The sequence below is a fragment of the Juglans microcarpa x Juglans regia genome, chromosome 3S (assembly GCF_004785595.1).
Source record: "Juglans microcarpa x Juglans regia isolate MS1-56 chromosome 3S, Jm3101_v1.0, whole genome shotgun sequence".
Taxonomy (NCBI): Eukaryota; Viridiplantae; Streptophyta; class Magnoliopsida; order Fagales; family Juglandaceae; genus Juglans; species Juglans microcarpa x Juglans regia.
The window spans coordinates 11120495-11144228 of record NC_054599.1 but is presented as its reverse complement, the minus strand read 5'-3'; the positions used below and the strand labels follow the sequence as shown (position 1 = coordinate 11144228).

The following is a 23734-nucleotide window of genomic DNA, read 5'->3' as shown; positions in this document are numbered from 1 at the left end:
ACATGGTCTCTGCTTCTATTTTGATAATGTTTCAGTTATGCTTGTGCCTATGGTCTTTTGTATATTGTTATAGAAATGAAAATTCCTTGAAAATACCATAGCCATATTTTGAGAATTATTTGTTTATGCATATTGTGACTAGCTCATGTTTATACACTAGCATAAGCTCGTTGCTGATTATATCCATGATTTTTTTAGATAATTTGGATATTTCAGCTGAGGATCAAGGATAGAAAGTATGGATAAAATTAGTTTAACATAGTGGAAATGCCAAAAGTTAGAAGAGTTTATAAGGGGATTTTATTCAAGAAACTAGTCAATTGCATTGAGTGTTATTTGGGGATATTTATGTTGGGAGTAGTTCATTAATGTTCTTGTAGAGGATCATATATGTTGGATTGGATCAATGAGATATATGTGTTATTGAGACTTTGGAGTTTATACCTGTATTGTGGAAGGTGATTTTAAGTGATAGGAAGTAACTCCAAAACCCTCCAGGTACGGGGCATTATACTCCATCATTCCGAAACACTTCCTTTCCTTGTAATTTTGTACCTTGATGTTTTCCGCTCCTACCTTTGTGAATTAATCTCTTTCGTAAGTATGATTTCAATAAAATCAAGTATGTTTATTAATTACTTTAAATATTATATTTTATGGCTGATTCTAGCGCCTATTTTCTTTAGAAAAATAATTTAATCACAAAGTGATTACACAAAAATAAACATACAAATTGATATGGGTTGATGTGGTACGTCAGATTGTAAAGTTACTTTTATTATAAAGTAGATCTAACAGATTCTATGAAACCACATCAGTTTATGAGTTAACTTTATACAATCTATTTGTGTCTGTATCCGTTCTCTTATCTTTATATAAGAGGCATTTATTAGCTATTAATATATTTCTTTTATTGCTTTATATGTATGAGTCGGGCTACTCTGCCGCATAGAGTAGCCGGCTCAATTTGACCGCTAGGCTAAATGTTTGTTTTTATTTTTTCTCATTTTTCTTTTCATATTTTTTCAAAATATTTAAATATTTTTTAAAAATAAAAAATATACCAATACATTTAAAATTACTTTCTTAATCATTAAGTAACAAAAATAAATTAAAAAAAATAAATACACAAGTAGTCAAAGTGAAGAAATAAAATAAGGGTGACAAAGTAACATTTTTCTTGCGTCTATATATAAACTTTAGCGGAACTAGCTAGCGAAGGACGTTTTTCCCTTCAACATAAATAAGACAATGTACGGACGTATATCCGTATGATCGATCCTAAAGTAGAAATCTTTGGAGGCCTACTTTGTAGCCGGTTTTTTTGACATCCTCTTGAACTCTTTTCCTGTATTCTCCAAAAGTGAACTTTCTATAGATTGAAGGTTCTTTAAAACTGGCAATCAAAGAATCATAGGAAGGGCAAAGGAAGTATGCTATAGAGTATCTTTCCGTCTTCCTATTAACCATCACCTTGTGCTCCACGCTTTTATACACATCGTTGCTCCGTGCCTGCATTTAATAGCTCCAAGGAGCGCAAACAGTACATCTTATTAGCCAATTTATTCAGTGCAACACAATGAAAAGATTTGCTTTTGTTCTGATGTACAGTATATATAGTGTTTAGTTAGTTTGGATGTCTGGGTTTTATTTTTTAGTTAGTTTTGAATATGTGTAACTCTAAAGTACAATGTTTCTTGTATTGATTTGTTTTGTAGTGATAGCAGCAGCACCGCCCGCAATCTTGGGTGTTACACTTGCGAGACGACTTTGACTAGTGTTCCTTAATTCATCACCAACAGTAAGCACATCAATTGAACATTCTTTTCAACAAAATTTGTCGTGGCATACGCATAAAACAAAGGGAAATTATTTTACCTGAAAAAGATCTCCAATATTGACGAGTAGAGCATCTTGGATGGGTTTTACAGCCACCCATTTGGAACCTTTCTTGAGCTGAAGTCCACCGACTTGATCTTGGCAAAGTATTGTAAGGAAATCACTATCAGTGTGGGGCACTAAGCCGAAAACTTCGGGAGATATCTGACAGGCCGGATAACGATTCAAGCGAAGAAAGCATGTGCTTTCATCACAGACATCTTCACTCTCTCCCTTTTGACTACCCAAATTCTCTGATAGAATCTCTGCTAGTAATCGTGCTAGTTTCGACATGGCTGCTGCGAATTCCTTCATCACTTCCCTGTTGCCAGACGTTGAAAACGAAAGAATATATCAGCCTGTACATGTGATTTAACCATGCATTCTGTCTCAAACGACACGATGATCATTTCCACATTATTGCGTTGGCAAGATAAGATGGCCTAGCTAGTTCTGGGATGTATTTCAACAAGTTGGCAGCTTTGTTCTGCCATTAGAAGGGGGACCGTTTCTGTGTTAAGTAGCCGGTCCCGGCATTAGATTTTGAGTATTGCTACGTACAACATAGCTATTTTACTTTTGTCTTACTATGTAAATCTAAAACATTTCAGGACCCTTTAAATTATCTTTTAAAAAAATAAAAGTTGTAGGATAATACTACTCCATCATAATGAGTTAAAAGTAGGACAAAAGTAAGATGAGAGTAGTTTGTAAAATTTTATTTTACATTTGTGTAATAATACTACATATGTCACTCCTATTTCATGCACTGTTGTACACCCAAGGTGATTCTAGATTGAGAGTTGTCTCCAGTGGCAGCTTGCTCTTTTCACGGTCTTCAAATTTAATAAACGATATATCAAACAGTTGACCTGAAGAAAATGACTAGCATTATGGTGAAAAAGTGTCTGTACCTTAGAGAGCTGAAGTACTGATCTCCATAGTAAGTTTCTTCCGAAATCTCTGTGAGAGGAATGTGGAATGCTTCCGACCATGAGAACTGATTTGGAGAAGTAGCTGTTGTCGTTCCCCATGTGTATGAATTATTTAGAAGCCCACGAGAAGCCTTCATCTCGAAGGGAGCTTGAAACAGCTTCACCTGCTCTCTCTTCATCTTCCGGAGTAATTCAGAGCTAATCCCATGATTTATTACTTGAAAGAATCCCCACTCTGATGACGCTCTACATATTCTTGCAGAGCAAGCTAGTCTCTCCTTATTCGCGTGATGATATTTTAAACCGTTCAAGTCTATCAATGGCAGCTGGCCACATTCCTCCATGAATGCTCCACTTTGTCGTTCATCGCAATCAAGTGCAGGAAGTTCTGCTGGGTGGCGCAAAAGCGCTTCATAATGCCGTAGGAGAGGGGGATTTGATTCTGGCATTGATTTTCTTTTTGTGGTCTACGTAGCTGTTAACTATATACTGTTTACCAAACACTAGAGCAGGGAACCGTGATGTTTAATCGTGTTGATCGTATTTATACGGCTGGCGAGAGAGAGAGAGAGAGAGAGAGAGAGATAGAGTATGAGGTTCAATGAACAATGCTAGAGGACAGAGCACAATGGTGAAGTGGCACAAAAATGAGTAGAGATCAAAAGTGGAGCTTCCAAATGGCGACGAAAGCAGAGATCGAGGATGTTTCTTTGAAATTGTCTTGATAGAAATCTACACAGATATTCTAAACCATTCATGAATCAACACAGAGGGCATATCAATACTTAAATACTTAAAGAAGTGTGAAAATGATAAAAAAGGATGCATCCAAACCTAATTTCATCTTTTGACTTTGACGACATGGAAACGTCGACGCAAATGGGGATATGGACCCTTTACAGTCACATGGCGGAACCCATGAAAGCAATAGAAATTGTTTTGAAATTATTCATCTTTTTCCTTTTTAGCCTCGATTTGAAATGAAATCTCATCTCATCTTATTATTATATTTTTTTTTAAAATTTTTTTATAAAATATAATAAATAATTTAATTTTTTAAATATAAAAAAAAATAATATTAAAAAATAATATTTTATTCTACGTAACAAAATTTCAATTCATTTCTAAATCTAAATAAGAGTCTAAAAGTTGGGACCGCTGTGGAGCTGTTTCACACAAAACTCCGAGAAGGGTGGTTTAGCTCCCGTTGGGGCTCCAGCCAGTTATTTTACTCTTATTTTTTTTTTCTTTTATTTTTTAGATGTATTTTTTAATACTTTTAAATTTTTTATTTTTAAAAAAATTTACAATATTATTAAAAAAATACTTACTTAATCATTAAATAAAAAAAAAAAAAAAAAACCATAACCCCAGCAGGTGATACGGTGGTAAGAGTAAAATTTTCCTTCCGTAAATCTCCAAACTGGGTCAAGCGAAATTTGAGGAACTGACGCTCGATTGCCAAAAAAAGTGGATAAAGTATAAATTGGTTATTTATAATATTAATTAATAGTAACGATGGTATGGTTTTCTTCTTATTAAATTATTTTTTATCAGTTATTATTCTTTATCCTATACTTATATTTTATAAAAAATATCTTCATATCTTATGAAAAATATTTTTATATTTTATAAAAAAATTATAAATATAAAATATAGAATAAATAGTAACATTTCTCGTTATTGGCTAAGCTGCAAAGAGAATTGTTTGTTTGTTTAGTGTGATATGATTGCCCAGCTTTTCTTTTTGCACGTTCTTATGGTTTGGTCTGGCTATGAATCCTGGGGCTCTTTCAAAGTTTCAATCCATAAAATAGCCGTGTGAAATTGGCCGATCTCCGACAAACACGTGATTGGCAGAAGATACAGTAATAGAAACGATGAACCCAATGGTTTTGTAACCATACCTGTAATTACATACATTTATCTAATTACTATATTTTTTGGGCGAAAATTTTTGTCTCAAAAAATATTATTTTCGTCCCAAAAAATTTTTAGAGACGAAAAATATTTTGTCACTTGCAAAAAGAATTTCTTAAAAAGTTTTTGGAGACAGTTTTTTTTTTTTTTTTTTTTTTGTCCCAAAAAATCAATTTCAAGGACAAAATTTTGCCAACCCTTTCGAGCTCGTTCGAACGAAAAATTGTTTGGGGACAAAATGGTTTAGCCCCAAAATTCTATTTGAATTGAAAAAATCTTTTGGGGACAAAATGGATTAGTTCCATCCAATTTTCTAAAGTGAGGGCTCCCTCAAGCTTGGGCCCCTTGTGGCGTATGATCAAGTATTCATGAAAGTAGCGTAGATGGAGATAAGGGATGAAGAGTGTTATTTATAGTGCTCACGTGAAGAAGAAAATCATTTAAGAGATCAAGTATCACACCGTTTAGCCGAAGTTGAGAGCAGAAGTTCCTCTTGATGCAATCAGCTATAGTGTTATGATGGTGCTTCATTTTGTCTTCTCATGTGCAGCTAGGTGAGCCTTTTTTTCTCCCTATGGTTGAAGACTAACTGATTGTGTGGGGGTGTAGGGGCTTCAGAGTTCCAGAGATGATCAAGTTCCCAAATGAACTAGCTAGCTTTGCAAGATTTCCTCTCAAACCAAAACCATCGCCTATACCACTTGGTTTCTAACCAGTTCAGCTCTATAGGTCCAAAAGTTCAGAGGTACTCTTTTCTTGTGAATGAGAGAGATTGAATTGAGTGTCACTTGTCATAGGTTTGTAAAAGAAATGGAAGAAGGTGAGAGAGGTGTGCATTGGCCGAGAAGAGCATTTGACTTTTTTCCATCTTCGTTCATCACTTCTTTCAAACTTTCGGGCCAAGTGAAAGGTGTGTGGCTCAACTTAGGATCTGAGCACCTTGGAAATCTAATCCATGCTTGAGGACAAAGCTTGTGGTGTGTGAATAGGGCTAGTTTTTTCTGTTGAAGGGTGTAAGCTTCTGATGGTGCCCGGCTAGTCCTTGTTTGATTCTCTAGGTGCACTATTCAGCCTTTGAATGTGTAAAAAGGTGCTGCTCTTTCAACCAACATTAGGTCTAATTTTCCAGTTTTGATTCTTGAGAGAGGGTTGTGTTATTTTCAAAAAATAAATCAAGTTTGACTAGGAAACCAATGACACACAATGAAGGGAATCCGGTTTGCACTAGGTGGCTTATTTGTGAAGTTGCACGGCTATGACATGTCGCATACGTTTATGACATGTGCTGGCTTTGCTACCTAGCCAAGGTCTACAGATGTTCGTTCTAATTATAGGAAAGAGAGGCTTGGTTTCAAACAAATTTCAAAAGGAGTTAGATTTGAAGTCATTCAGCCGAGACATAGCATTTATGCTATCATGTTTGGTTTTGTCTCATAGCATCATATTATCTTCTGAAACTTGACATTTGAACAATGATGGAAGGTAGAAACTTGACATCCAAGGAGTTCTAGGGCACCACATGGTTTTGTCAAGGACAAAAACTCAGATGCCAGGGATTGCATTTCTAAGGCAAGAATGATGAGCAAGGTGTTAGGCATGGTCTCCAAGTTGGGCAAGTCTTGGAACCAAGTTTCTCTCTAGTTAGGCCGCCATGGACATCGGTTTGGGCCTTTCTTTTGTGCCTTGGGTCTAGCTTGTTGGGCCTTTCCTTGGGTCACTCTATCTTACCAAATTGGGCCTCCACTTTAGGCCTCATGTTGGACCTTGCCTTGGGCCCATCCTTGACCTTTTTTCACCAAAAGTTTGATCCACAATTTAACTAAGTTTGAGTCTTCTTCATATCTATCTATGATCCATAACATGCTATGGGTCTATCTCAAAGCCAATTGAGGTGACAAGTCCTCTCCATGCCACATGACATCTCATTCCAAAGTTTCTAAGGGGATGTTTGATGAATGAGATGAGATGAGAATTTTGTGAATAGTAGTAGGATGATTTGTGAATAATAGTGAGATTGTTTGAGTTAAGTATTTATAGAGTTTCTAGAAAGGAAAGAGAAAAAGTTGAATAAAAAATATTATAAAATTAAAATATTGTTAGAATATAATTTTTTAATATTATTTTGTTTTGAGATTTGAAAAAGTTAAATTATTTTTTATTTGAAAGTTTGAAAAATTTGTAATGATTAGTTTGAAAAAGTTGTAATGATTAGTATGAAAGTGTTTGTATTTGAATAATGTTTGGGAAAGAAATAAGGTGGCATGGGATGAGATGAAAATGGTTTCCAAACATGCTCTAGAGTAATGAAGTCATTTGGCTAAATCATAGTCCTAAATATCATAAGGTTCCATTTTTCTCCATAATTTCACCTAGCCTAAACCTAAAATCATCATTCCCAAGATCATCACGTCTTCTTGGTTCCTTTGCATGTTTTGGTGGATCATGTTACAGGTGAAGCACTGTATTAGTGGAAACTCAGGTCGCTGGAGACGAATATGGGGAGAGTGAAGTCTTGGTCCTGAGGTTTTGCATAAACAGTATGAACAAATCCTTTTGATTGGGGTCAGGATAAAGGCATCGTATGATGGATAAAAGACCTATGTCGATTGCATGAGAGAGAGCCTAAAGTTCAAATTAGTGATTGAACGCCTATCATGGTACACCCTACAAAGAGGAATGATTTGTTTTGGTTAAGAAGAGGTAAACTAGTCCAAGATAGATAGGATTCTTTGAGGTAGTAGATAAAGTGGATCCAATTACACCTGGACAAGATTTTCCAACTAAATTCCAAGGACAAATGATGTGCATTGCGAGTATTTTCTAAGGAAGAGTTTTGGGAGATTAACCATCTAAAGTTTGAGATCGAGAGAGTTTATCAGAACGACCCAATCTACCTTATGGAAGGATTCCAGTACAAATTGTTGATTGGAAAAAGAGAGAGATAAGGAACTACAAGATCTGATTGGTGGAAATATCTATGGGGCATGACTCAACGGGCAGCAAGGAAAGTAGTGGTTATGCATAGGAATGGATTCAATGTCATAGATTGTTAACCTATTGGGTGTTAGCCATGCGGGTATCTTCTTCTTTTGGTTGTGTTAGTCATTTTGTACGCATGTGTTACGTCCTCAACCCTTGTTTGGGATTTGACGGTGCTTGAAGCATCAGGACTTGAAAATACCCCAATTCATTACGGTTAAAGATGCAATACACCTAGCATGCATCTAACAGTAAGCAATATTTGTAGTGGATAATTTTTTTTCTTTGAGCAATACAATGTACTAGAAGAACTATATCCCAAAAACATAAACATACTTCATAGATTGACATGATAAATAGATATTCAAAAGGGTTACATCACTTGTCCAACAAATGTATAACAAAATAAGTACAGGAGACAGTGCTGTACAATTACATATTGTAAATGAAATTGCTACACTAAATGGCTTAGCCGCTCACGCTGCTTGACCATGATGTTTAGAATCACGTCCAAAAGGTGGATAACCGAAGTTATCAGTTGGCATCTCGCTCTGGACTACTTGACCTTGTCCAGTCCATCATGCGCGAGCTCTCAAAATCCTAACACATTGTCTACCATTTCAAAGTGAATGGTAGTTGAGACTATCAAATGAGATTTGCTTACAAGTCATAATAAGTAAGCTACCAAACTATAACAGTATACATATGCATGCATGACAATAAAATGACATGGATGCATCATGACATGGACATGAAGATGCGTGACATGACTTGGTAATTAGAATGACATGTGCTTGACTTATAAAAATAACTTGACTGCACATGGATGTGACTTGACTTGACTGAACTAAACGTGACATAACTTGACAAGAATGTGACATGGACTTGAAAAACTTGTTAATATCTACATGGTTGATTAAACGTGAAATTACAAATGTTACACAGGTCCTCTTAAGTCGTGTGCTCTTGCCGGTATCACATCACACCACACCACAGGCATCTACACCAGCTGTGAATATGTCATGATAATTGAACTGATTTAAAACTGATAAATAGTTGGCACCACCGATGTTTGGGTGCCTGACTTCACTCTGATAACCAGTTATTTAGGTCCCATTTGAAACCTGCTGATGGTACTTTGTTAATCCAGGGAATTTTACAATATTTTAAACACTCCAGCATGGACAAGGGAGTTACACTAGGATAGTTTTTCATCCTAGCACTTGGGGTCATTATAAAAATAAAAGACTCCAAAAGCTTGAAAATACTTCTTTACTTAATGCATGTGACATGGCATGGCTGTAACAAAATGAATGTGTGACAGATGATATGTCATATCATGACATGTAACATATAAGCATGAACTTGTAATAAATGACATGGCTTGGCTTAATATAACAATTTATAATAATCATGAGTGACAATAATGTAACTGTAATAGTCTTACGGCCGTACATACATAAATACATCGAGACTAAGTTAGAGGTTAACTTACAGTGATTGCACGTAACGTAAAATATAGTGTGAAGTGAAATGAGGTATTTTCTAAGGGTTAGAATATCTCACTAAATACTTAGAAACATAAAAATTTGCTAACTTATGGCTAAATTGCAAATTTATCCCTCTATTTGTTCGAAATTATAATTTTGCCCCTAAATAAGCCTATTATATGAAATAAATCTTCGATGGTTTTAAATTAGATATGATTAGTAGTTTACAATGATTTTTAGTGTAAGTATTGTTAAGGATATTTTATGAACTACTATTGTTTAAGAAATTTACAATTTCCTACTACATTATATGTTAGTAGCATTAAATTATGATTTCAATAATAGTTTATAAAGATATGAGTTTTAAATATATTTAAGTTAATTTTCGAAATGAATTTAAGTTGTTTTGCCATATTTGATAAAATTATATTATAGTAAGTTAAGAATATATTTAATAATGATAGTATTTATAAGGTTTATGATAACATAATTATTAAAGCTATTCCTTTAGAAATGGATAATTTTAGCAATTCCTTTAGAAATTTAGTAACGTTTAGTATTTCGTATAGGTGACAATTGATATTCATTCGGCATGGTTGTGGAAAGATCCAGAAAAGCTAAAAAGTCCAGGTAAGCGGGGTTCCTATGCTAGACTTTCCATAAAAAAGAAATGGACTGATGTTGATTTATGAAAATGTGCATGATATGTTTAAAAAAAAATGTGAAAATAATGTCAAATATGTATTTTGCATTACTCATGAAATCTGTATAAAAGTGAAAATATTTTTTGGCATGACTGGTATAAACATAAGCAATATTTTGGCATGCTATTTCTGAAATGTGCAAAAGAGAGAATATGAAATCTAGAAATTTTGTACATGTTATATGAAGATGTTTTGAATCCATTTTTGATTATGTGAAAATAATATGAATATGTTCAGCAATCTGTTTGATATGAGATGCATCTAAAAAACCTTTGGCATGAATTTCTGATTCTGTTTCTGGTTCTGATACGATAGCTCTGATTCTGTTATATGGTTGGTACCACCATCTCTTATATGAGACTTTGGAAATAAAGTGGTTTTCTAGCGTGTTTTTTCCTGTGTGCACACTCGGGGCTTTGTGAGTGAATAAGGAAAACTTTCACATTTTGATACTGTCTGGTTTGACCACCGGAGATAACACAACCCTATCACGGGGATTAAACATGGTATGTGAAATTATATGGTAATATGATATGATAAGAAATGATATGATAAAATGATTATGTTCAGTCATGTTATGCCAAAGGGTTTTTTAATATGAACAGCTTGAAATGTTGCTGTGATATTCTACTAACACATATTGAGATCTGCATATTGAAACTGAAATGATTTGTTACTGCATTTTGAAGTTTATGAAAAAACTCATGTTTATATACTAGTATATGTTATTTGCTTACAGAGTTGTTGATAACTCACCCCTTAACTCAACAATATTTTCAGATGTTTTGAATGTTTCAACTGAGGATTAAGAATCGAAAGCATGTATAAGGATGCATAAGCATAGTGGATTAAGTACAAAGAAGGTACTTTGGTTATTAGAGAATTTTATTCAGTAGTTTTGTTTTGCTCTGTCCACTTAGTATTTTGGAAGGTTGATATTTATTTTGAGATTTTGTGGTGTTTAGAATAATTATATAGGAGTAGTTGATTTTAAATAGAGTCTTATGCGTCATTGAAAATTTCAAGTCTATGAATGTATGGTTGAAATATGATTTTAATTGACATGAAGTATTCCCCGACCCACGCAGGACCGGGGAGTTACAATGCATACATGATGATAAATAAGCTTGACGTGACTTGACATTTAATATTACATGAACTGATATGAGTTGAACTTGAACATAGACTAAACTGAAACTAAAATTGACATCACATGAACTTGAACGTGAACTAACTTCAACATGAACTGAACGCGTACTCAAGTTTGAATAACATGAACTTGAACTTGAATAAGATGAGCTTGAACCTAAAATACATAAACTTGAAATTTTGTTCAATAAACTGGACTTGAGCATGAACTTAAACATGAATGTGGACATGAATTGAACTTAAATTGAAATTGAACATAAACTTAACGTGAAACTGAACATGAACTCTAACAATCAAAATGATTTTGCTAGTTGTTTCATCAGGAATAGTGAATAATTAGAATGATTCTGCCCAACATATTCTGTCAGACAATCAAAATGATTACACCATGAGTATTTTAAATGAGATACCCTAACAATCAGAATGATTAAGCCAGAAGTACCTAATAAGACACTAACAATCAAAATGATTTCGCCAGAAGTACCTTGCGTGAATTATCAATTAAGATACTCAAAAAATCATAGTGATTATGTCACGAGTATCTCAGGCATAACTGACTAAGAAAATAATGTTTTCAAGACAGAATCTGTACTCGAGACATAACGTGACATGAAATGATAGGACAGATGACCTGACGTAACATGACGTGACATGTACATGAGACGCATGACTTGATGTAACATGAAACAGACAAACAATATGTAACCTGGCATAACATGTAATAGACAAACATTACGGGACATGGCATAATGTTTAACAAATAACATTACATGATATGGCATAATGTGTAACAAATAACATTACGTGGCAAAGTATATTGTGTAATAGATAAATATTACATGACAAATATATATTATGTGACAGATAAATATGTCGTGATAGAATATAACATGCATAACAAACATACATGATGTATCATGACAAATAAGATAACATAAGTAAATAAACATTAGTTCCCTTACCAACATACATACACAGTAATCTTACAGTAAGTTAGAAGCTAACTTACAATGATTGTTGCATTATAGAGAAAGCACGAAACACGAGAAACTTTAAGGATTTCTAAACGTTAGTACTTCATCACTAATAACTTAGAAACATGAAAATATTATCTTAGAGTAAAATTACCATTTTACCTGCTACATGTGAGAAAATGATAATTTTACCCCTCACTTAAGGATTTAACATCCTAATTCCAAAAATACCAAAATTTACATTCATCATGTACCTTTTGGCCAAAATCCAAATATTTAATGAAAGAAATTTAAAACAAATCATAACTATCAGAAACAAACTATGGCCAAAACACCCTTAGGCCATTTCTCTTTGATTTTTTTAACACCCCGCTTAAAAATCATTTTAGGACTGAAGTTAAGCACCTAAGATCCTAACTAGTTTAAGATGTGATTATTTTATTATTATTTTAGAATTTAAATTGGCATGAGATTCATGCATTGGGTTTAGTTAGAATTATTGGAAGAATTTAGTATTTTTTTTAATATTTTTGGGTAATTACTAAGAGGCCAATGGTTGTATGACACATGGCATATTGATGGGTTAGGCTAAAAGGCTTAGTGTGGATGGATTTAGAAGTAGCCCAAGCATGTTTTATTTAGGGCCCTAATTTACTAAGAATGAGATGGGCTAAGAATAAGTACCATACGCCCTAAACCCATTTGGGAATTATCAGGTTATAGGCCTTTCCTAAAGAACTTTAGAAATTAAGCCCAATATGTGATGGACATGAAGCCTTTGGGCCTAACTTAGTAAGAGTAAAGGCCATTGACCCAACTTAAGAAAGACCTAAGATTGGGACCCGAATTAGTAGACCTTTGAGTCCATAGGTGTAACGCCCGTTCTTGTGGTGAGACTTTTTCTCAATGATTTTAGAAAGGATGATAGGAATTACCATTCGATTTAAAACTTTTTACTTCCATACCCAGGGTGCAAGACTCTACGTTATAAAAATAAAATGTGCTTTGAGAATAAAAGAGGTTTATAGCGGAAAACATCAATCTTACAATAAAATAAAAAGGCCTCTCATGCAATTAAAACTCTCATACCTAAACTTCCATGCTCTTCCCCTTAGGCTGTGTCTGTCCTGACGCGTACTGCTCATTCAGTCCTTGTGGGGGGAGGGGCATATATAAAAACTAAAATGAGTCGATGACTCGTAAGCATTACTTCATACAGTTAAAATATAATAACATATGTTTTCATTCATGCATTCATCATTCCATACATAATATACGTACATGCAAATGTTTCTCCCGTCAGTGCCTTCATTTCTTAAAAAATGTGATGCATTCATACATTTATACATTCTTTCTTATCACTTTCACTGACCGGTACACACTGTTACACCCCGTATGTTGAGGTTAGCGGTCTTTTGGACCAAGACTCCGTCCGTGGCCATAGGTTGGGAATCTCTTTTCCATCAGGGGGCAACACTGGGTGCACTACTAGTACTACTTATCTGGCATTGCAATCTGCCCATTCCTTTGGTACCATTTTCATTCATTCATATGGCCGTTACGTATTTTCATGCATTAAACGTTCAATCCTTTCATTCAGTTCAGTCCTTTCCTTTTCAGTCATTTTCATTTAACAGTTCATTCATGGAGAAACATCATTTAAGACCATGGGAGTAAACATCATCTTTCATGGCATCATTTAAGGCATCAGTTCATGGCATCCTTAAAATATCGGTTCATAGGGACGTTTAAAACACTTTGTTCACGTCGTTTAAAGCATAGCTTAAAGCACGAGGCATAGGCCTCAACATTTCTTTTCGTAGAAAATACATACAATAAACGTTACTTATAGTCATCCATTCACATGCATTCAATTAATATTTTGGTTGCATAAAACGGGGCTGCCAAGAAGGGCCATTACATACATATAGCCATTTAGAAAAACATCGTTTCCTTTCGTTTCATAAAGCGTCGTAAAGGAAAAAAATTTCGTTTTCATTTTCATATCCATTTAGAAAACTCTAGAAGAGTATGAACATAATAATTACCTAGACTCCATGCCATACTCATTTCATTCAGTCCATTCATGTGCATGTCAGATGGCAACCTACATGCATACACATAACCTTAGCGTCATTCTTTATCTAATGCATAAGTAACTAAACTTAGAATAGAACTACACTTCACTTGAAACACTTTCCTTCTATCATGTGCTTTTACATTCCCTTTACTATGCTAAAACCTAAGGGATCTACTTACGGTCACTACCTCTTCCAGACTCATGGCCTTACCTCGAGTGCTCATTCACTAAAGTGAACCCATGATTCATCTTAGAATTAAGACACTAAGACCTTCGTCTTTACTCTTCCTGTTGACCAGATTCCGATGCATGATTCCGGCCGACGGAATCACGCATCCCATTCCTAGACAATACACCCATCACTACATTCATGCATTTTAGCTCACACTAAATCCTCATTCCCATCCATACACGCCACATGGCTCTAAGCCAACTCTGAGGCTTGAGCACCGTGCAACCATACTTAGGACATATTACCCATTACATATGGTGAATCCGTCCGGCACATGTGTCTAACTAGATTACACATGTACCTTACCCCTTATCACCTAAGACCAACATATAACATGTTGAACACCTGCTTGTGTAAACAAGCCCATACTCCGATACCAACTTTCTCTTAACTCAGCTAGCATGACTCTTCATGCTACCCGTCCGTCTTGACAGTTCATCCCAATACTTAACACGACAAGACTCCATTCACAACTATGCCTTATATCATGTCATATAGCTCGAGACTACTCCCAAGCTACACCGTGACCTTGTCACGTCACCTGACATCCTGCTACGTCATTTCTACACTAACTTCTAACTCATCATGAGTAAGGTCCCTCACGTACTCTTGACACATCGTGACATCTCATCACGTTCCTGCTACGCCATTCTTACACTAACTCCTCACCCATCACAAGCACAACTTCTGGTTTAACCATGTCACTTTGTGACATTCCCCAGTCATACTTTCGTTGCGCACTCTTACAGTTGTTCTATCACTTCACACATACTTCCAGCCATGAGTCAAATATGGTGACACCTTTCACCTCAGACTACAGGCTATATCGCAGCTACTTCGGGATACTGTTCCACAGTTCCTAATACTATTCACCACAATCTACGCCCATCAACAACGTAACCACTATTGTCTTCGTGACACGCCACACGGTGCATCGCTGCACCTCATGGAGTACACTCCACATGTACTCCCTTCACACACGCTACGCTACATCACCACTACGGCATATGCGCCATATGGTGCATCACTCCACCACATGAAGTACACTCCATGTGTACTCTTCCCAATCCACACTTCACAGCACAGTCCACAACACTACACAGAATAGTTTCCAACTACGCACATACATAGCACATCACATCACCACGGGACACAGAGAACTCCACAATACTAACAACACAGTCCATAACCTAACCAACCAACCAACTAACATAATTAACAAGGGATAGAGGGTTATACCATTGTCGGGTTGACCCGTGCATTGCTCGCTGATCGTCATAATTGATGACGTCAGAAGGATTGTACATGGCGGCTAACGCATGTACAATGGTTGTTTGGGCCCTTGAAGATGGCTACTGGTGCGGATCTATGCGTAGGAGGGTTGGGTTGTGGTCTTGGGGTAGTGGTCTCATGGTGGTGCCAAGGTGGCACACATCGAAGGCACGGCTGCTCGTGGAGGAGTTTAGGCCGTGGGTCTCAAATAGGGGAAATCAGAGGGAGGGCTTGGCTTGTGTGGGCTAGCCATGGAGGGCTTAGGGGGTTGCTGGTGAAGCTATGGTGGCATTGGGGTGGCGCCACGGCGGCCTACGACGGCCGATCTAGGTCATGCGTGAGGGAGAGTTCGTGAGAGAGTGAGAGAAAGTGGGGGAGCTAGGTGGCTCAGCTGGAGATGGGGTGGCTAGGGGAGGTTGCCGGTGGCCAGAGGAGACTCCGGTGGTGGTGCGATGGCTAGGAGGAGGCGGACGGTGGTGGAAATGGGAGAAACCCGTGGGTTTTGTGCATGGCCTATGGAAGAGCTATGGCGGCTGGGTTAAAGGGTGGAGGAAGGGGAGGCTCAAGGGGCCTCATGGTAGTGGTCAATGACCTGGGTGGCCGTGTACGGCGGTGCTAGGAGCTATAAATGGTGAAGCCGTGCGTGAGGGGCTATGTGCGTGTTGATGGAGAATGTGGCTACGAGATGGAGGCTGGGTTCGGTGGTGGGAGCTCGCGGGCGTGAGAGGACACCAATGGCGGTGGTGGTGGCGGTGGTGGCGGTAAGGCCGGGTGGCGCAAGACGGTGCCGGGCTGGGCTGAGGGAGAATCGGGTGAGAGGGAGGGGGCGTGCAACGCAAGCTGAAGGGAGAGGGAGGAGAGAGAGAGAGGGAAGGGAAAAGTGAGGGAGAAAGAGAGGGGGCTTGTGTATTGACTGTTCTTCGTCAACCTAGAGGTTACCACTTCATTTTTAAATACTCCAGAGTGGATAGAGGAGTTCTACTAGGATAATTTTCCATCCTAGCCTTTGGGGTAATGACAAAATTTATTTTCATGCTACACTTGAAAAATGTATTTCATGACATGTGCATATGTGGCAAGCTTTCATGTGAAAATGACATTTATATGCAATATGCTAAAAATGATGAGAATTTCACATGTCATATAAATAAGTAATCAAATGCTCAATGATGTATCATATGATGTTTCATGCTTAAAATGACATTTAATATGAATGTGGTGTTTACACAAGAATCATAAATAAATTATCTAAGAGTAAGTTAGAAGCTAACTTACAAACTTCCTGAGTTTAGGAATATCGTAGTGGCTGAAATCAAATTCATACTAGTTAGGATCAATACTACTATGGAAGACGTTCATAATCAAAAGGTTCAAAAATGAGTATTTACAAAAATACCCCTAAACTATAAAAAATTACCACGAAGGCCCTAACTTTTCACTATTTGCAAATAAACCTCAAATTTAATCAAACTTCATGGACCTCATATTTTTTATATTCCAAAACCATTTATACCCTTAGAATTTTAAAATTCAAAGTGGAATTAGCTCAAACATACACAACCCGTGTCATGCACTGTAGTTGATGCCTAAGTGTATTTTCAACTATCGATCCCTATGAATGCATGCATTTACAATTTTATTAAATCGCAAATAATCACTATAGTCCTTAATGATATGATAAAGGTCAATTCTTTGGTAAGCAAGTTCATCCCAACACTTAATCATGACTAAAAATCTTAATCTTTATTAATCCTTCAATAATCACGCTTGATGTTCTTAGCCTAAATCACCAAGGCATGCTTTCAAAATTCACTCAAAATATGTATTTTCATTCTTGTCCCAATCACAAGATCTTCTAAATTCTTAATCATCACGCCTTGGTGGAACAAATCAAGCTTCATGCCTTAATCCACAAACTTACTTAAAATCTACGCATATTTTGATTATCAAAACAAGATAGAATTAAAACCTATCATGGCATACTTCTAATAAAAAAAATCAAACCTTCAATGATAATTCTAAAAAATTAAAAAATCATATCAAAATATGCTAAGACATTCCATAGCTAAAATTTTCACTTAAAACAATTTAAACACTTAATCCATCCTTAATGAACTTGGTTTTGAATTAAACATGGTAACATTATCTAAACTTAACCAAAATTCACTCCAACACTTGAAAATAAGGCTTGAAATGTAAACTAAGATCAAGGGCAATAAAACTTTCAAATTTCGTAGACCACTCAACCTCCTAGCACAAGAACTCACAAGAACTCCCAAGAACACTCAAACTCACTCACTTTTTGGTTTCTCTCAAGACTAAGAGGGAAGATTGCTCTCTATGCTCAAGGGGAAGCTGGAGAGGAGGTGTGGAAGAATAAGGGGGTGAAGGGGCCTTTTATATATGGCCAAGAGGGTAGAGGCATTGGCCTTGGTCCAAGGGGATTGGTTGAGATGGGGGGTGGTGTAAGGGCTGATCTTTTTCTAGATTTCAGTCCATCAGCTTGTGTCATTTTGTGTAGACCAAAACAGTGCCCTAAACCACCATGATTTCACTTCTAGAGTTTCTAAATTTCTCCTATGGGGGCTGGTCAAGTTGTGGTGCCGAAGAAAAGAAAATAAAACACAAAATCATCATACACAAGCAAACGGGTTCAATGGTGGTTTCCTTGGGCAGATTTCGGTTTTGTGCTTTCTTTGGTTGAAAAGAATGAGTCCAAAGTCGATGATGACCATGAGGACCTCTTGAGGATTGGGTGGTTAAGGAGGTGGCATGGGGTGGTGGCTTAGCCAAGGTTAGATCGGTTGTTGAATCTCAACCAAATCAGTTTGCAACCAACTAGCTTCCTAGGTGCAATCGGTTTGGTTCTTGAAACCAAACTCATCCAATGCTTGGTTTTGGTTCAAAGGGGTCTAATGAGGTGTTTAAGGATCATAGTACCCTAGAGAAAAAGGCACAAAAATATTGGGCTTAAGGGAAAAACAGTCCATGCACTTAGAGGGCACACGTGTTCCAATTGGTGTAGTTTGGGGTTTGATATGTCATTTCTTCCAATGACGTGTGGAGATTTATCTAAAGTTCTGATATGATCGAAGAATGATGTAATGGAATAATGAAACAAGAAAAATCCAGATCAAAAAGGCTAAAAAGATTAAGAAAGAAAATTATAAACATAGTTTAAAGATCACTAATCATGGATAAGTTGATTAATGGTTTTAACCCAATTTCAAAACTTAATTTGAGTATTTAGGGTATGACATGAGCTTGATGAAACCCATGTTATGGTGTATTGGGCTTTCAAATTGAAGAGTGAAAAGAAGCAAAAGCAAGGCATTGGGCCTTGTGGGCTTAAAAGGGCCATGAGTGTGGGTTAATGGCTCATGGGCTTTTGAGATTGAGTGAGTGGGAGCCTTGTTTCTAGATTTTGAAGGATTAAAAGAGACCTCAAGATCCCACAAAGATGGGGCTTGAAAGGCTTACCTTGACATAATTGGGTCAAGGGCCAAATCTATGCCAAGCTTGGCCTTATGCCTTCCTTATACTTGGGCCAAGGCTATCCTACCAAGTCTTGCACTCCTATGAGGCTTGTTTTAGGGCTTCTAAGGATTGATCCATAAATTTTCTAAGGTTCTAAAGACCTTAATAAGATTACTAATGGGCTTGCTTCTCTAATCCTTCATACTTAATAAGTTGGGCCTAATACCTTCACTCTTACTAAGTTAGGCCCAATGGTCTTATGTCTTTTTCATTGGGCCTATTTTCTAGTGTCCTCCAAGAAAGACTTAAAACTTTATATCTCCCAAGTTGTACCTAAGGCCTTTTAACATCTTATCCTTAGCTCATCACAACCTTAGTGCATTAGAGCCCTAAAGTCTTATGTCCATCAAGTGGGGCCTAAATTCTTATTGCCTTTCCTAAGCCTTTATACCCAAAAAGGTTGGGCCCTTAGTAAACCATTCGTTGGGTCTTCTCCAAATACATCAAATATTTAACCCAAATTGCTTAGCTCATTAATGTGGCAACCATCCAATATGCCATGTGCCATTCCCTAATGGGCCTTTTGACTTCTTATCCTCAAAATTAATAAAGCACTAAAAATTCTCCAAAATAATATTACAAACCAACCAAGCTTCAAATATTTCATTTTTCCTCAAAAATCAATATTGCACTAGAATCTTCTAGTAATTCTTCTAAACCCAAAGTATACAGCCTTTTTGCCAACTCAAGTATCTAAAATTGTTCTCATTCTCAAATAGCTCAACTCGTAATTAACTATAATTAAGGCTACTAAAGTCAAGGCCTAAGGAGCTATTTAGGCAGGGTGTTACAAATAGTATTTGGGATTGCCAAATGAGATTTTTACAAATCTCAATAAGTAGGCTACTAAACTATCAACGGTATACATAGGCATGCATGACAGTAAAAATGATATGTATGCATCATGACATGAACTTGAACATGTGTGACATGACTTTGCAAATAGCATGACATAATCTTGACTCAAAAATAACGTGACTTGACATAAACTTAAAGTGACTTGACATGATCATAACGTGAACTTGACATGAGCTTGACATGAACATGAGACCTTGATAACATATACATGTTTGGTTAATGTGAATTGTAGATGCTCCACAACTCCCCAAGGGCCCTGTGCTCTTGCCAATACCGTATTATATCACAGATATCTACGCCAACTATGAGTACATCATGATAATTGAACTTAAAAAACTGTTAAATTTGTAATCGGCACCACCGGTATTGGGTGCCTGACTTCGCTCCGGTAACCAGTTATTAGGTCTTATTTGAAGCCTTTTGACTTTACATTGTCAACCAAGGGATTCCACAAACTAGTTTAAATACTCCAGTATGGACAAAAGAGTTCCATTAGGATAATTACTCATCATAGCACTTGTGGTCTTGATAAAAATAAAAGAGCAATGCATGACTTAGACTTAACTCATGACATAGACCAATGTAACAGATGACATGGCATGAAATAGATAAATGTGTAATAGATGACACGACATTTGTGTAATAGATGTTATGGCATTCGTGTAACAGACAAATATATAATAGATGACATGACATTCGTGACAAGTAACAGAATAAACTAGTAACAGATAATCATTTAACGGTAATTGATGACATGTCATTTGATTATGCCCAAAAAATAATGCAGTAGTTGTAGCACAGCTTTGGGGTGTCAATTTCACAGAGAGACAAATTAAAAGAATAGCAGAAGGAACAAAGAAAGTAAAAAAAATATTAAATAATTAATGGAGAACAAAGATTAATTTTAAATGAAAATTAAAGTGAAGTAAAGTGACTAACGGAAAAAGTACTCAAATTTGACGAACAGTAAAGCGTCGGGAATCCTTTGCACAAAACTGGTATTTTAATTATTCTTAATTCATTGAATAATTCAATTGGGAACTCAATTCCCAAAATTTTCAATTGGAATGTATAGATTTATAAACCAAAATTAAATTAAATGTAACCATTTAAAAAATCATTCACCACTTTTAAAATACGTAAATTATTATCACTATTTAAATCATTATTATCACTTTTGAATAATGTAACCTTAACTCATGGTTATAAAAGTGTTTCGTGTGAGGATTCTCTCTATGGAATTGACAATGGGTGTACACACACTCTCATGGGGAATTAGGCAATTATGTACAAGCAACAAGCATACATTGATTTTATGATAGGAATGGTAACAAATGAGACTTCCACCACTCTTTCTAAAAGCTTATTTAGGGTCAGAACAGTCAACACAAAAGGTTGTAAAGTGGCTAAGGTTCAAGATGATATGAAAAAAAATGAAAAGGATTCAAAAACTTCCAAGTACATACAAAGGGAATCTTATTAAATATGTCAATATACCACGCTTCTCACTTGATGCACTCTCCATCTTTTCAAATCATCGAATAATAATATTTTTTCTTATTCTTCCTTTTTTTTTTCAACAATTTGATGACCAAACGCACGCCACTTTGGTATTCTTGCCATTTCTACCCAATCTTGACTTTTTTTTTTTTTAACCAAAGAACTCAATGCAAACGAAAGAAAATGCAAATTCCACACCTAGTATACACTTGGAAGTAAAAAGGGTAAAAAAATTAGTGTATAGGCTATACTCCAATGTGGATAGGCATGGATGATGTGGGCATATGAAAAGAAAAAGCTACATGTGTTTATTGACTCAAAGTTGGCTACTAGGAGTCTATGATAGAAAGTGTTAGCTTGAAAGGCTCAAACATTGATAGTTGACATTCATCATATTCCAAGTATATCCACCATCTTAGCACAAACCATGTAATGATATTCTCAAAAGAAGTGCCCAATTCAACAGATCAATAAACGCTTATACAATTTGCTACATTTGTAGGCTCTCAATTCTCTCCAAAACTCACCTAAATACTTAAGCAAAAGAGTTCTCTACCTACATGTGTCAAACCACCATCTTACCACAAAACTTGGATGAGTGCATTAGGGGTTCTGTGAATGCTTCAGCAAAAAATGATTATGGTGGGTTTTGTGAATTCACGAAGATGGCTATGAATGAGAATGAGTACACATGTGAAAATGATGCACGTGTGATGCAAATTAAAAAAAAAAATTGACATATGAAAATATGCCATAGAGTTCCAACAAGCATTTTAAATACTGAATTTCCACCACCACCCCCCAACTTAAATGAAACATTGTCCTCAATGTTTAAGAATCAAATTTGAATGGGGAGTAACTAAAAAGGGTAGAAAATACTTGATGAGTGAAGTGGGTAGCTCGCTAAGCACTGGAGATGGTAACCTGAAATGACAAAATGATACTAATCTGCAAACAAAAACAAAGAAAACAACAGCAAACAAAAAGGAAAGGAAAGAAACTAAGAGAAAACAAAAATAAAACAAAACAAATAAAGAAAAACATACTTACGTGGTGTGGTCAAGGTTGATAGACCGGATCCACAAGTTGAATGTCTTTCACTTCTAGAACTTGCCTATCAATTAATACTTTAAGGCATTGACCATTTACTTTAAAGATTCGATCATCCTTAGGTTCCTCTATTTTTACCGCCCCATTTATAAAAACATTCTTCACTACAAAAGGGCTGGCCCACCTAGACTGAAGTTTTCTTGGGTGCTTATGAAGTCTAGAATCATATAAGTATACTAGGTCATTAGGCTTAAATGTCTTCCTACTAATATTTTTATCATGAAACACTTTTGTTTTAGCCTTATAGATTTTAGAGTTCTCATAACCATCATTTCTCAACTCCTCCAACTCAATCAACTGAAATTTCCTAAACTTACCAGTATTCCATTTCAAAGAAATATTAGCAAGAAAAGTCTCACCTCGGCCTAGAAAAGCATGTTTAAGACCTGAGGGCAATGGCTTCAATTCCAATTTGGGACTATCCATGCTTGAAGGAATCTGTTTTTCACTTTTCTTAAACAGCTCCTCAAATTTCAGTTGCCAAATATGTGGGCCAGAATCCTAATGTTCATCAAAAATAACACAAACATCAATAACATCAGAGGAATCATTCATAGTATCAAACTCAGAATTAACAAGAAAATATTCAAGGGAATCAGAATCATGAGTTGTGTGAACTCCCTTGTCTATGAGTGTGTCAATCATGTACATTTGGTGGCACTTGTTATCCTCTATAGGCTATTTTTCAATATGAAAAATATTCACATCAAGAGTCATATTTCCAAAATAGAGCTTCATTAGACCATTCCTACAATTAATAAGAGCATTAGTAGTAGTGAGGAAAGTTCTACCTAAAATTAAGGGGATTTTAGAATTAGAGTTAGCAACAAAACTAGTATCAAGGATTAAGAAATCAATAGGGTAGTAAAACTTTTCAATTTGGATCAAAACATCCTCAACTATTCCTCTCAATTTTTTAACTGAATGGTCAACTAATTGAAACACAACAGAAGTGGGCATAATTTCACCCAAACCAAGCTGCAAATAATGGAATAAGGCATCAAATTTACACTAGCTCCTAAATCTAGCAACGCTTGCCCAAACTTATGATTCCTAATATTACATGCAATGGTTGGACAATTAGGATCATTGTACTTAGGAGGAACTCGCTGCACA

At 36.1% G+C, this 23734-nt stretch overlaps 1 protein-coding gene across 1 annotated transcript; it reads right to left on the bottom strand.

Moving 5' to 3' along the window:
• Nucleotides 1-1224: 1224 nt before the first annotated feature.
• On the bottom strand, nucleotides 1225-3550 carry LOC121256926 (gibberellin 2-beta-dioxygenase 6-like). The gene is made up of 3 exons (XM_041157735.1): nucleotides 2793-3550; nucleotides 1879-2200; nucleotides 1225-1512 (listed from the first exon to the last, which is right to left on the bottom strand). The coding sequence occupies exons 1-3, from the start codon at nucleotides 3260-3262 to the stop codon at nucleotides 1282-1284; spliced, it is 1023 nt and encodes a 340-aa protein (XP_041013669.1). The 5' UTR covers nucleotides 3263-3550; the 3' UTR covers nucleotides 1225-1281.
• Nucleotides 3551-23734: the final 20184 nt, after the last annotated feature.

What these genes read in the sequence shown, in the direction of transcription:
- LOC121256926 (XM_041157735.1), bottom strand. Translation starts at nt 3,262, where the DNA reads ATGCCAGAATCAAATCCCCCTCTCCTACGGCATTATGAAGCGCTTTTG. An exon ending in CAGTACTTCAGCTCTCTAAG is followed by an intron (nt 2,201 to 2,792) that starts GTACAGACACTT and finishes GTCTGGCAACAG; the next exon opens with GGAAGTGATGAAGGAATTCG. An exon ending in ATATTGGAGATCTTTTTCAG is followed by an intron (nt 1,513 to 1,878) that starts GTAAAATAATTT and finishes TATTAAATGCAG; the next exon opens with GCACGGAGCAACGATGTGTA.